This window comes from Geotrypetes seraphini, chromosome 7 (genome assembly GCF_902459505.1).
Source record: "Geotrypetes seraphini chromosome 7, aGeoSer1.1, whole genome shotgun sequence".
NCBI classification, from domain to species: Eukaryota; Metazoa; Chordata; class Amphibia; order Gymnophiona; family Dermophiidae; genus Geotrypetes; species Geotrypetes seraphini.
This window is the reverse complement of record NC_047090.1, coordinates 145829775-145843945: the sequence shown is the minus strand read 5'-3', so window position 1 is coordinate 145843945 and position 14171 is coordinate 145829775. Positions and strand designations below refer to the sequence as shown.

Here is a 14171-nt window from a genome sequence, read left to right as displayed (position 1 = left end):
GCGGGGTCGCTTACCTCCCCAAAGAAAATGTTGTAATCCTTTAATTAACCGGGCTTTATGAGAATAGGATAAGAGCAGGGGCAGGACCTGAAAACGATACAACCATTTGGGAAAGAGCACCATATTATAAAGAGCCACCCGTCCTGCTACTGTGAGCGGGAAAGTAGACCAGTTTTGTAAGTCCCGTAAAGTGTCATGGAGTAGTGGGGAAATATTACAGTCATAAAGAGTCTGGAGGTCTCGGGGGATCCAAACCCCCAAGTATCGAATCGAGTGCTCAGCCCATGTGAAAGGGAAAGGGCCCCTCCAGGTCTGTTGCAGTGTTACCGGACTAGCTAAAGCAACAGATTTTTGATAATTTAAGGTGAAGCCTGAATAAAATCTAAATTCGTTAAGGGATTGTAGAAGGTGTCGAATAGAGTGAGAAGGGTTAGTTAGCATAAACAAGATGTCATCTGCAAAGGCTAACACCTTTAATGAATGATCCCCGAAATCCACCCCTACTATATCAGGATCCTGAGTTACAGTGCGCAGAAAGGGTTCCAAGTACAATAAAAATAACAGGGGGGACAAAGGACATCCCTGCCGTGTGCTTCTTTCAATTAATATTGGGTCAGTGATAGTGTCATTAACAAGCAGTCTCACCCGCGGCGTCGAGTATAACGTGCGTAACGCTGTAGCGAACCAGCCCGAAATTCCCATAAAGTGCAGTATTTCAAAGAGAAATGTCCAATTAACTTGGTCAAAAGCTTGCGCTGCATCCAAGCTGAGTAAGAGCATCGGGACATCCTGAGATTGAGTATGGGCCAAGGACAAGAGTGCCTTTCGAACGTTATGGACCGCCTGCCTACCCTTTACAAAGCCCACCTGTGACGACGCGATAACGTTCGGGAGAAGAGTGGCTAATCTATCAGCCAATATTTTGGAGAAAATTTTTATGTCCACATTTAATAAAGAGATGGGTCGATAGGACTCAGGAGCAGTGCTGTCCTTTACCTGGCTTCAAAATCAAAGTAATCAAAGCCTCATTCGCCTCTGTGGGAAAATGTTCATCCCGCGTAACCTGCGAATAATAGTCCCTAAGGAAGGGACTCAGCTGCTCCGCTAAAAGTTTATAAAATTCTGCGGTAAAGCCATCCGGCCCCGGAGCCGAGAAATTTCTTTGTAGTTTAATAGCATGTGACAATTCTTTAGGAGTGATGGCTGCATTAAGAAATTCTACATCAGGGTCAGAGAGCGGCATTAAGCCGGAATCTGCCAAATAATCCCTAATGAGTGGGGCAGCTCCCGAGTCCTGGCGCCCATAGATCCTCTGGAAATGTGCCGTAAAAATCTGAGCAATGTGTGCTGTGGAGTGCTGTAAATGCCCCCTATCATCCTTCAGACCCATTACATAGCGATGACCTCGAGCCTGTGTTGTTAACCGAGCTAATAATTTCCCCGCACGATTACCATAGCGATGGTAGTGGTATTTTTGATACAGAAGCATTTTAACCGTACGTTCATGGATATAGGAATTAAGGGTCGCCTCCACAGAAATCAGGCGTTCCCTAGAAGCTCGTGAAGGAAAGTGTGTATAATGGTGTTTAGCAGAGGCCAATTCTTTTTCTAGCCTAAGGATGCCCCGAGATAACCGGCGATTCCGCGCTATCACATATGCTATACAATCCCCCCTGAGCACAACCTTAGCTGTGCTCCAAAACAGCGTCGGATCGGTACAGTGTTGACCATTAAAGGTCAAAAAATCTTCCCATTTAGTTGTTAAATAAGATTTAAAATGGTCATCTGAATACAAATAACTAGGGAAGCGCCAGCGTACGGGTCCCCGAATGCCAAAGCCCAGGTTCACGTCAATCCAAATCATTGCGTGATCAGAAATAACTGCAGGACCTATAACCGCCGTGTCCACATTGTGAAATGCCCTTCGTGTAGTAAGAATGTAATCTATTCGAGATTGAGTGTTATGCGCCCTGGAGCGATGAATATAATCCCGTTCTGTAGGGTGTAAGAGCCTCCAGGGGTCAACCAGATCCAAAGTGGCACAGAGGTAGAGTATGCCTCTAGTTTGGGAGGAGCCTACGCTTTGTCCCGGCCCAGAGCAGTCATATGTCGGGTCTAGAACTTGATTAAAATCTCCAGCTAAATAGACCGGATCAGTAATGCGTTCTAAAAGCAATGCCGTGATACCTTCAAAGAAGGCGTGAGCGTAAGTATTAGGAGCATAAATATTCAAAAGGTAGAAAGAGTATGTTCCTACCGTCATCTGTAGCAATACATATCTACCCTGTGTGTCGGCATCAATCACTCTCGCTGTATATGGTAAAGACTTGTGAATCAGTATCGCCACCCCTGCTCACTTTTGTGGAGAAGAGGCTGCATACACTGCGCCCACCCAGGACCTCCTCAACTTCCGATGCTTTAGCTCGGTCAATCGGGTTTCTTGTAGACAGGCTATATCTACTTTATTACGTTTTAACTGTGTTAGAATTTTGGTGCGTTTAACAGGTGAGGTAATGCCAGACACATTCCAGGAGGTAATTCTCAGAGTATTAGCTATGCTGTGTGAGAGGGGCGAATAACAACCAATACTGTAAAGTGTGAGGAAAGAAACCGCCCCAGGTTCCCAGCCATACCCAGGGCAGCCAGAAAGCACTCAGGACCCGCCCGAGTGCCCTCAATAGAGTAAGTGTGTTATCTGGCAAGAATCTCGCAGTAACTTCAAAATCTTCACTCTCTTTCGTCTCTATATTATATCTATAGTAATATAATAGCAAAGGACTCCCCCCCCTTTCGATCCCCTCCCCCCTCCCCCTCCCTTCCCTGCCTATCCCCCTGTCGCATGGTTTGGAAATCACAACTAGGGGTCCGCCCTCGGGTGGTCCCAGAGATGTGAAAGGTCACAAAGCAATGCCACTCCAGGCCCCGAGTCCCATCAGTGCAACAAGAATTATTATACATTGTTAGCCCAGTGCTAGGAAAACTTAGAGAGGATAACGTATCCACAACACACTATCCCATGAACAAGCAGAACATAACAGTTGTATAAACATCAACTCAAATCATGTGTACTAGCTAAAGTGAGCATAGAATTTAGCCCTCTCCATCAGGTCAAATCAGACTGGGTAAGCACGTGGGTATTCACGTATAGCGTCGTTTCCGCAGCCACGTCAAAAACATGCCATTGTCCCAGATGGTGAATTCGCAGGACGGCTGGGTACAAGAACAGGAAGCGTACTTTTTTCTCAGCCAAGGAGGCACATATCGGATATAATTGCTTCCTGCGCTCTGTGAGGGCCGCTGAGTAATCCTGGAAGATGCGGACCTCCGATTCTTCAAATTGTAGGGTCTCCCGGAGTTGTTTATATTTGCGCAAGATTTCCAGTTTGTGGTTGTAATTCAATAGTTTGGCTATGACCATTCTGGGTCGGGCCTCTCGGGCCTGTTCCCTGCCCAGTCGGTGTGCCCTTTCAAGCCGGATAGGTCCCAAGTCCTCAGGTAGAGAAAAGGTGTTTGTGAGCCATACTTCCAAGGTTCGGAGTAGCTTTGGGCCCGCTACTGTTTCCGGGATACCCAGGAAGCGCAAATTGGACCTACGTGAACGATTTTCCAGGTCCTCCAAGCGCTCTGCTTGCTTCTGGGTCAGGGTTTGTAATTCCAGTAGAGTAGCTGCCTGGGTGGTCTGTGTATCTTCTATACCGGATACTCTGGTCTCTAGTACTGTAGTTCTGGCAGTCGTCTCTGTTAGCAGATGTTCCATATTGAGAAGTTGTGCAGAAAGTTTATCAAGACTGGGCTGCAGGGCAACTGTGACCGCCTGTGTAAGTGCCGTCAGCGCCTCAGGCGCTAGCTGTTGGATTGCCGGTGCGTGGGAGCCCGGCTCCATTTTGTCCCCGCTGCACTGCTGGCGTTCGCGGTCCTTCTTGTGCAGGCGGGTCGACATCAGCGGCGCGGGAGAGGATAAAAATTTCTCCATGCAGCAGGGGCTTTCAACGCTGCAAATCGCGGGTCTCTGGCTTTCTGCGGCTCCCTAGCAACAGGGCGAATTTGGACTCGGGGCCCGGGAGCTCAGGCGGCGTGTGTCTGCCGCGGCTCAATGCATCACGTGACCTCTCTCTCAACCTTAGACTGCAATAAATATTATCTAGACGCCTTTTTTGTAAAATCATTCTGTTCGCTGTTTCTTTAACAGATAGGGCAGATCTCATGATAGGGTCATGGAAATAGTAAAAAAGGCCCCTGTGCCATTCAGATATGAGTAACCATGTAGAAGTGATCTATAAATCAGTGACTTACAAATAAAGAAAGTCCCATTAGTAACATGAGAACTAGCAATCCAGAATTTGGCTATGCTCATGTAAGAGTCAAAGCTAATGAATATGCATCTCTTTCTCTACTGAAGAAACATATAAAAGTAAAACTCCAAGTGTTAGTGGGGGGGTCTAACATTCATCCGAAACAGGAATTCTGTGTTAGAGAACTGTATTCTCTGGCCTAAGATGATGATGCTCGGCCAGGAGTGTACAGATCTCTCTCCCTTCTGTCTGTTTCTGTTTGTGAATTATAATAATTTTCCTGAAAGATCTGTCGGTAATGTCTTAGTGAGTGTAAATTGTTCATTTCTACTTCCCTTTCTTTGAGTGTGTGTATAACTCATCTGAATAAAGAGAAGTGCATGACTATGCAAGGTGTAGTATGAATGCTTTCTTTTGGGTACTCGGCTTGTATCGGAGATAATTGTGAGGGATGAAAGACAGGCTCTAAGACCTCTGTGTGTGTATGTGTTGGAGTTTGTCCTTGGTCCCTTACAGGTGTCAAAACCATTTTTTGGACATGGCACTTGTCACCCCTAATCACCACACATGGATCTGGTTCAGCTGGACATATTTCTTCAAAAAAGAATACTTACAAATATAATTCAGGTTACTGATCTAATTCAGTTGGGGACATATGGACTCATATATTCTGTAGAAGCATTGAAGCTAAGGATAAGATTTTGGGGAAAAAGATGACTGCGCCATTAAGTAGAGAAGTCTTGAAGGGTTATCAGTCTAAAGAGCATCCATCAAAATAAGAGATATTGTCTCAAGTTAAGAGAAAATGTTTCTCTATGTCTAAAGAAGTGATGTAGCTAGACAGTTAATTTAGGGTAGGCTTGAGCCCAAAGTCAATGGCCATGAAATTTCATCTCAACCCCCACCTTCCTCTTGGACCCCCAAAACTAAAAAGAGAAATATGTGAGTTAGTGGGATCTTCCAAGCCCTACCAACCAAAGAATACCACTTGGTTGGAACTCTTGCAACCTGGACAGCCAGCAGCAGTGTCCTGAAGATGCTTCCACTGGCCCCCTAGCATGTTCCAATTCCACACACACTCACTCGCGCTCTCTCTTGACACTGCCACAGCCAAGATGATTTTTTTAGGAACCCTGCTGGCCATACAAGGGGAGCACCAATTTTAGTTAGACCCCGACCCACCTGTGACTAGGCTACTGATGTAGGTCTGTAAAAATCAGTAAGAAAAAAAATTGCAGATGATACTTCTAATTGAAGTTAAAATAGCCTAGTATATTTTCAAGATGCATCATATAGATATGAGGATGTTCAATGAAAATAAGCCTGGTATTTCCCAGAATGTTGTATAAACTTATGAAGATTTTATTAGTCAAATGTTTACCCCTATTTTATATGACAAAAGTAAGAACCTAATCTTTCGTTCTTTATCATGGAAAAGGAAGCTAAAATTAAATGTTAAATGGAACTTATTTTGTTGCAGAGTTAGTGGCAGGTTCATGAGTGGTTGTTTTGGTTTTGGTTTGGTTTTTTTTTTCAATTTCTCATCTTTCTGTGGATTTTTACTTCTGGGTGGCTTCTACATAAAGATTTAAAGAAAACAAGTTTAATTATTTGTAGTTTTGATATAACAACATTCAAAAATGTTTGAAATAATCCCATTTTGAATTTTTAACTTTGCAGGATGCAGATTCTTATTTACATAAAAAGAAGACAAAGACGACAAAGACTTCATAGTGCCAGTGCTTGAATCTTTCTAGATATAACTGGACTGATAAGAGACAGCAATGGAAAATGAAATTTAAAAAAAAGCAAGTTACATTTAGAATTCTTTGCCTATAATGTCATCTTCTAGCATCTGTAAACTCTTAAGTGATAAATGATTCATTCAAAGACTGAAAAATTTTGAAAGTGCAGATTTGATGTAATTAATGATTTGACACAATTGCTCATATGTTGCATGAAACAATAAAAATGTATTCTCTTTGCCTCTAATGGTCAGAATTTCAGTGGTAGATACTCTTGGACTAATTTTGAGATTGTTTAAGTTAACATACTCTCGGTCCATGTCTGACTACTAAGAACAGTTTTCTGTAACTCTGCTTCTTTGTCCCTTATAACAGACTAGGCTAGAGCCTGTGGGTTATGTCTGGTTGACCAGCGGATGGAGAGAAAAAAAGTAGCTTTATGATTCACTAAAGGGTAAAGAAGAGAAAAGCAAACAGTGGGACCAGTGAAGCAAAGCCAACCAAATACTTTAAAACAATTTATTAATGTTCAAATGAAGTAAAAAGAGGGGTTTGAGGTGCTGCTAATCTGAGACTTCCTCCAGTCCAGTCCTTTGGTTGCAAACTAGTAGGGTATGAAGAGTTTACTGGAGCTATATGGCTAGACTCTGTGGTACTGGTGCTGCATCCCATTCCCTCCTCTCCCACTGCCACCTGAAGTACTGCAGTATGAGACTTGCACTCTACAAGTAGCAAGTACGAGGTACAGTGGTACCTTGGATTACGAGCATAATCCATTCCAGGAGCATGCTCGTAATCCAAAATGCTCGTATATCAAAGCAAGTTTCCCCATAGGAAGTAAGGGAAACTTGCTTTGATATGTTCCCACCCCAAACCTTTCCCCCCGAGGCCAGCAGCGCTGCTCCCCATCCCCCCTGCGAACGGGCACCCTCACCCTTGCGATCCGGCACCCCCCCCCCCCCCCCGCCGCCGCCTTTGGGCACCCCCCCCTGCTGCCACCTGAGATCCCCCAACCCACCCGAACCCTCTTCTTACTTCCAGTGTAGCCTCCGCATCGGCATCGCCAGCATCAGCATGTCCTGTGCCCGAAAATCTGCTTCCTGTGCCGGGCCTTGAGCATGCGCGCATGCTCAAGGCCCGGCACAGGAAGCAGATTTTCGGGCACAGAACATGCTGGTGCCGATGCTGAGGCTACACTGGAAGTAAGAAGAGGGTTCGGGTGGGTTGGGGGATCTCAGGTGGCAGCGGGAGGGTGCCGGATCGCGGGGGGGGGGGGGGGGGGTGCGGTTCACCGGGGGGGGGGGCGCTTGTACAGCGAGGCAAGCTCGGTTTACGAAGCACCAAATTTGCGAATGTTTTGCTCGTCTTGCAAAACACTCGCAAACCGGTGCACTCGTAAACCGAGGTACCACTGTATATCTTTTTTTTTCTGTTTGAAATAAACAAAGATTAAATATCTAATGTGCTGCACTCACTGAAATTAGCAGTTTTCAGTTTTCCAAGTTCATCACTGCAGGCTGGTATGCTTAGTTTGGAGAAGATTCCCTTCTATGCTGTAGAGAGATTTTGGTGCAACGATATATGCAGATTCCATTATTAAACTTTTGGTGCACTCATTCTTAAAGTTTTCGTTAAAAATCTGCAATTTTTTGAATAAACAGTTTTGAAAGAAAAAAAATCTACAATTTGAGGCACCATCTTTGCTTAGTTGCTCATGATGTGCCTTTCAGTTCTGTCTTTTTCCTACTAGAATCTGAGTTGTGGTCTGCCATTTTATTTTTCATTATGTACACATTACAGGTGGAAAGCCTACTGTGAGATCTCCTCTCTCTTGCTGTTAGGCTAAATTCAGGGAGTTTGTCAGAAGAATTGTCTTAATATCTCTGGGAATATAGAAACATAGAAAATGACGGCAGAAAAGGGCCATAGCCCATCAAGTCTTCCCACTCTAATGACCCACCTCCCCCCCTGGCTTTACACCCTTAGAGACCCCACGTGACTATCCCATTCTCTCTTAAATTCTGACACGCTGTTGGCCTCGATCACCTGCAGAGGGAGTTCGTTCCAGTGATCGACCACTCTTTCGGTGAAGAAATACTTTCTGGAATCACCATGAAATTTAGCTCCCCTGATTTTCAGCGGATGCCCTCTGGTAGATGAGGGGCCTATAAGGTAGAAAATATCATCTTCCACCTCGATATGACCTGTGATATATTTAAACGTCTCAATCATGTCTCCTCTCTCTCTTTGTTCCTCAAGTGAGTACAGCTGCAATTCATTTAGCCTTTCTTCATACGGGAGATCCTTGAGACCTGAGACCATCCTGGTGGCCATTCGCTGAACTGATTCAATTCTCAGCACATCTTTCCGGTAGTGTGGTCTCCAGAATTGAACACAATACTCCAAATGAGATCTCACCATGGATTTGTACAACGGCATTAAGACTTCAGGTCTCCTGCTGACAAAACCTCTACGTATACAACCCATCATTTGCCTTGCCTTGGAAGAAGCCTTTTCCACTTGATTGACAGATTTCAAGTCATCACTAATGATTACTCCTAAATCGCGTTCTGCCGTGGTTCTAGCTAAGATCTCACCATTTAGTGAGTAAGATCTGCACGGATTTCTTTTACCCAGGTGCATTACTTTACATTTTTTAGCATTGAAGGAATTATTAGACAAGGGAATGTTATAATGCAATGGTACAACCAGACATTGAGTATTGTGTTCATTTCTGGTCATTGTATTTCAAAAAAGATATAGTGGAATTAGAAAAGTTTCAAAGAAGAGCAGCCAAGATGATAAAGGGGATTGAACTCCTTGTATGAGGAAAGACTAAAAAGGTTAGGGCTTGGAAAAGAGACAGCTGAGGGGAGATATGATTGAAGTCTACAAAATCCTGAGTGGAGTAGAAGGGGGTACAAGTGGATCAGTTTTTTAGTCCATCAAAAATGTAAGACATGGGGACACTCGAAGTTACAGGGAAATACTTTTAAAACCAATAGGAGGAAATATTTTTTCACTCATATAATAGATAGCTGTGGAACACATTGCCAGAGGATGTGATAAGAGCGGTTAACATAGCTGCTTTTAAAAAAGGTTTGGACAGGTTTCTGGAAGAAAAGTCCATAGACTACTATTGAGACAGACATAGGGGAACCCAGATCAGTAGCATGGAATGTTGTTACTGTTTGGGTTTTGCCAGGTACTTGTGACCTGGATTGGTCACTGTGAAGACAGGATACTGGGTTAGATAGACCACTGATTTAACCCAGTTTGGCTGTTCTTATGTCTGGTTTCTTTTCTTTTCCATATTCAAAATGTGTCCTCCTGAAGTCAATATGTCTGTTAAATCAGTTGAGGTTCCCTTGGTCTCTGCTGTCTTTCTACAGAGGGCTAGTAGTAGTCTTAGTGGGTTCTATGTTCAGGTTTTTGCAGTTATCCTGTCAGTGTGATCTTATAATGCATCTTATCTGCATTTTCTCTTTTGTCAGAGAATGTGATGGTAATTCAGGTTATATTTGCAGTGGCCTGTGAGTTTAGAGATGTTGTTTGTTGTATTTGGCGGTGCCTTTGAGATCCATCTGTCCGAGGTGTAGATGTGGGTTGTTACAGAGCTGGGTTTGTAATTTATAGTAGAGAATGACACGGTGGCTGTTACCCGTGGCTAGCCCGCTGAAACGGTGGGAGAAAGTCATCATCACCATGGGTACAGGAACAAGGCCGTTTACCGCCCCGTGGAGCGGTGAACGGCCTTGTCTCCACAGTTAAGGTCTGGAACGCGCACAGTCACCAATCGGACATCTCCCTCCCTCACTGTGATTTTCTGGGCTTTTTTCATCTCTCAGCTGCCAGAGCTGGCTTTCATCAAGTCGCATATGGCTGCCGAAACTTCTCCTCTTAGGAGGAAGTTGTGTCAGAGGAGAAGTTTCGGCAGCCACACGCGACTTAATGAAAGCTGGCTCGGGCAGCTGGGAAATGAAAAAAGCCCAGAAAATCACCAAGGGGAAGGGAGGGAGGGAGATGCCCTCAGCAATTGGGAGGGAGGGAGGGAAGTCCTCCGGCAATGGGGGGGTCTGCTGGACCACACACAGTGAAGGGAAGTGGAGAGAGAGGTGGGGAAAGGAACAGACGCTGAAGGGAAATGGGGAAGAGAGAGTGGGCTGAAGACGCTGAAAGAAATAGGGAAGAGAGAGTGGGCTGAAGACCCTGAAGGGAAATTGGGAAGAGAAGTGGAGAGTGGGGAGAAGACACTGAAGGGAAATGGGCAAGAGAGAGAGAGAGGGGAAGATGCTGAAGGGAAATGGGCAAGAGAAGTGGAGAGTGGGGTGAAGATATTGAAGGGAAATGGGAGGAGATGCTAAAAACCACCTGGGGAAGGGAAGGAAAAATGGAAAGGAAGAAGACAGATGCCAGACTATGGAGGGGAGCGAAAGGAAGAAGATGGGTGCCAGACTAATTGGGATGGGGGATGGAAGGAGAGATGGAAGGGAAAGAAAAAGCAGATAATGGATGGTATTAAGTGAATGAGGAGAGGATGAGGAAAGCAGAAACCAGACAACAAAGGCAGAAAAAAAAAATTCTTTTTTTTTTTTTTGCTTTTGAATAAAGTAGTATATTAGTTGTGTTGATAAACATTTATAAACAAAGCCCTGCCAGCTCAACATCTTTCTCTAGTTCAGCAGCCAGAACTTTGATTTATAAAATGACAATTGTACAGAATATTGTTTTTTTTAATACTTTAATAAAATAAGTTCAGTATAAACTATTTGAGGCTTGTGTGAATGGGATCAGATGGTTTGTGGGGACGGGGCAGGGACCGAGCTTGCGGTGACAGGGACAGATTTTTTTCTCCGTGTCATTCTCTAATTTATTGCTAGAGAAACCTATGATCGAGAAACTGTTTTATTTTACTTTTGTGATTATGATAAACATACCGAGGGCCTCAAAATAGTAGCTGGTGGGCCGCGAATTTGAGACAACTGGTATAAGATATTCTTTATTTCTTTTTATTGTACAGGTATTGAATAGGTATAATACACTACTAAATGATTAAAAAAAAAAAAAAAAAAGAGCAAAATAATGTAACTGATTCAAAAACTTTACACAAGTGTTATTTGTGACACCTGTACAATAAAAATAAATAATGAATAAATACCGTGGGCTGGATTTTGGAGGCGGTGCCCATATCGGCCAACACCTGCAAACACGCGTAAGCACTGTTACTAGAATTGCAGCTACCGTTAAACATAGGCGCTGGTAATATAGGCCACCATTTTGAAGACCTACATTAACAGCTCTATGCTCAACGTGAATAGTGTCTACAGAGGCATCCGAGGTCATTTCTGGCCAAAACTTGTAGACGTGATTCTGGTGCCCTTTTTGTAGGCCTACATTTTTTAAGAGGTTTAAATTGGTTTTAAATGATGTGGTCAATTACTGCGCTGATAGAAAACCAATTAAGTTAGGCAGAGGTAGGGTGCCTACCGCTGCCTAACTTACAGCGCCATTTCAAGAATTACCTACTTCTGGCCTATCCTGTGTAAATATCTGTAGGTACCAATTTTATAAAGGCACATAGGCACCTTTGTTGCTTTTTATAAGATAACTACCCAAAATAAGTCCTAACACACTAGTTCACATATATAAATTTTACACCTGCTCTGAAAAAGGTAGAAATGGGGGCATGTACTCAAGTATCACAGCTCTGTCACCACTATACACAAGAACTCTATCCAATGTGCATGTATAATTATATATAATTTTGTTTATCCCAGGACAAGTAGGCAGCATATTCTCACATGTGGGTGACGTCATCCACGGAGCCCCGACGCGGACAGCTTTTCAAGCAAACTTGATTGAAGATTTCAAGTTTGCTAGTGCACACACGCATGTGTGTGCCTTCATGATCCACTAGAGGGTGCATACCCTCCTCATGGTCCTCAGTTCTTAGTTTTCCGCTGAGCCAGAAAGCCCTGTCTATCTTCTCTGCGTTCTTCTAAGTGCCTTTCTGGCACCGCGGCTTCTTTATTTTGTTAGGGAGTCGCTGTGCTTTGTTAATTGATCGTGTATTAGAAATGGGGGCATGTACTCAAGTATCACAGCTCTGTCACCACTATACACAAGAACTCTATCCAATGTGCATGTATAATTATATATAATTTTGTTTATGTGCACACATACCTGCACCTGTATATAACTGTACAATTGCATAAGGGGCATTTTTTGGCCTGTAAAATAGGTTTTACACTTTAGTCTTTTCTAATAGCAGGTATTCACAGAATGTTAAAGGACAGCAGCAAAAATTGATATTGAACGAGGACTAGTTTGGTGGAAAGTGCACTTATTTTTGGCAGGTGGAGGAAGAGGATTTGAGCCCTGGGGCAGGACACTGCTCACCAGAAGAGCAGGACTGGCACTGATATGCTGAAGGCAGCAGTCATGGATTGGGGAAAGGAGGAAGCCCCAGCTCTGTTAGTGGCAATACGGCTGGAACAACACACATCAACTGAGGCTATATTCACAGAATCAAGTCTCGATAATGAAAGATTCTTCCAAAGATACTTTATTGATCTAAAATGATTAGACATGCAATGGTCTTTGTTTTGGCTCCAACGGCTAGATGCACTAAAGTCAGCGATCATCGCTAAACCTGTTTTCACAGTTTTAGGAACGATCACTTTTACCGACAAGATGCGCAAAACAGCGCACCGTATGGGTTTTTCCCCTTGATCGCCCATTTTCTGATCTGGCCAAGCAAATTAGCGAAAACCCCATGCAAAGTAGCCAAGCAATTGATGCACTAAAATCAATTGGCTATTTGCTAAAACCCCATTTTTAGAAAACTTTTTTTGGATCAGAAAAAACGACTGGTCTAAACTTGTCTGTAACTTACTGACAGGTCTACCTGGTTGTTGGTTTTTTTTTCAATGGCACAAATTTTGCTCGTGTTACACAGATGTCAGATCTTATGCCCTGCTTGTGCATCACATGAGATACAGAGGGAGGAGTTTAAGGCCCTGGGGGGGCCTTAGGCTCCTCCCCATGCATCACATGGTGCACTGGAGAGGGAAGGCCCATCATTTACGATGTGTGGAATTTGGAGCTGAAGGGACTGCATTCCCTCCAGTTCCCAATGTTTTTTAACAAAGGTATGGGGGAGGGGTTCAGGGAAGAATTGGGCGTCCCTCCTGCCTTTTTTCCAGGAGGAAGAGGAGAGGGGTGGGATGGTTGGGGGAGGGGGTCAGTGGTACAGGGGTCCAGGACTGGGTGGGGGCATGGTATCGGGTATTCAGCAAAGCAGGAGGGAGTAGGCATCCCTCCTGCCATTTTCGCTGCCATGGGGCAGTTGTGGTTTGTGGGGAGTCGTTGGGGAGGGGCCATTAGAAGGGGGGGGGGCTTTTTTCCTTTTTTTAATGGGGCAGATTATGTGTGTGTAACGCACACACAACATCTGTCCCATTAAAAAGAAAGAAGCCCTAACAGCAGTGACAGAGGCTGCTTCCCCTCTGACTGCTGTTAGGGCTCTGTGCATGTGTCAATCGCTCACTGAGCAATTGATCTGTTGGATTTGCATGCAAACTTGGTAGTTCATCGACCGCTCGTCCAGAATCGGCCAACAGCAATCCAGTCGGTATCTTTAGTGTATTCAAACCTAAGTCAGGAGGGAAGAGAGCCCTAGCTAGTTAGTATTGAAGTTTTATTGTAGAAAGTATTATCACAGAAATGTAAATAATGTATAGATTAAGTACTGTCCTTTTGGTTTATAATTTTCTTTCAGAATCATGTCATGCTTGTAAACATTTTCTCTACTTCTTTTCTTAGAGAAATTATAGATACGGACATTAACAAACAAAACTGTATGCTACATTAAAATATAGCATTTTCTCTTTTTTTCTGCTCTCTATTTGAATGAGTTTTCTGCTCTTACTGGTGATACTGTATTTTTTTTCCTTCACTCAAACTTGATATTGACATTCTTTCTGATCAGTTTTAATTTCAAATTTTTTTATATTGTACGCCGCTTTATTGTTTTTAAGGAAGAGCAGTATATCAAATAAAACTAACTCAACCATAATTGAAAATCAATATCAATTTATTTAAAAACTTGTCATCTGGTAGGGTGAGGGAGGAA

At 43.7% G+C, this 14171-nt stretch overlaps 1 protein-coding gene across 2 annotated transcripts in view; it reads left to right on the top strand.

Annotated features, from left to right (window-relative positions):
- DHRS7 (dehydrogenase/reductase 7) overlaps positions 1-6284 on the top strand; it is a 40157-nt gene extending 33873 nt beyond the window's left edge. For both annotated transcript variants that reach the window (XM_033950791.1, XM_033950789.1), the window contains exon 7: positions 5973-6284. In XM_033950791.1, the coding sequence (XP_033806682.1) occupies positions 5973-6026 (54 nt within the window). In that variant the 3' untranslated portion in view covers positions 6027-6284. The remainder of the gene's footprint in view (positions 1-5972) is intronic.
- Positions 6285-14171: the final 7887 nt, after the last annotated feature.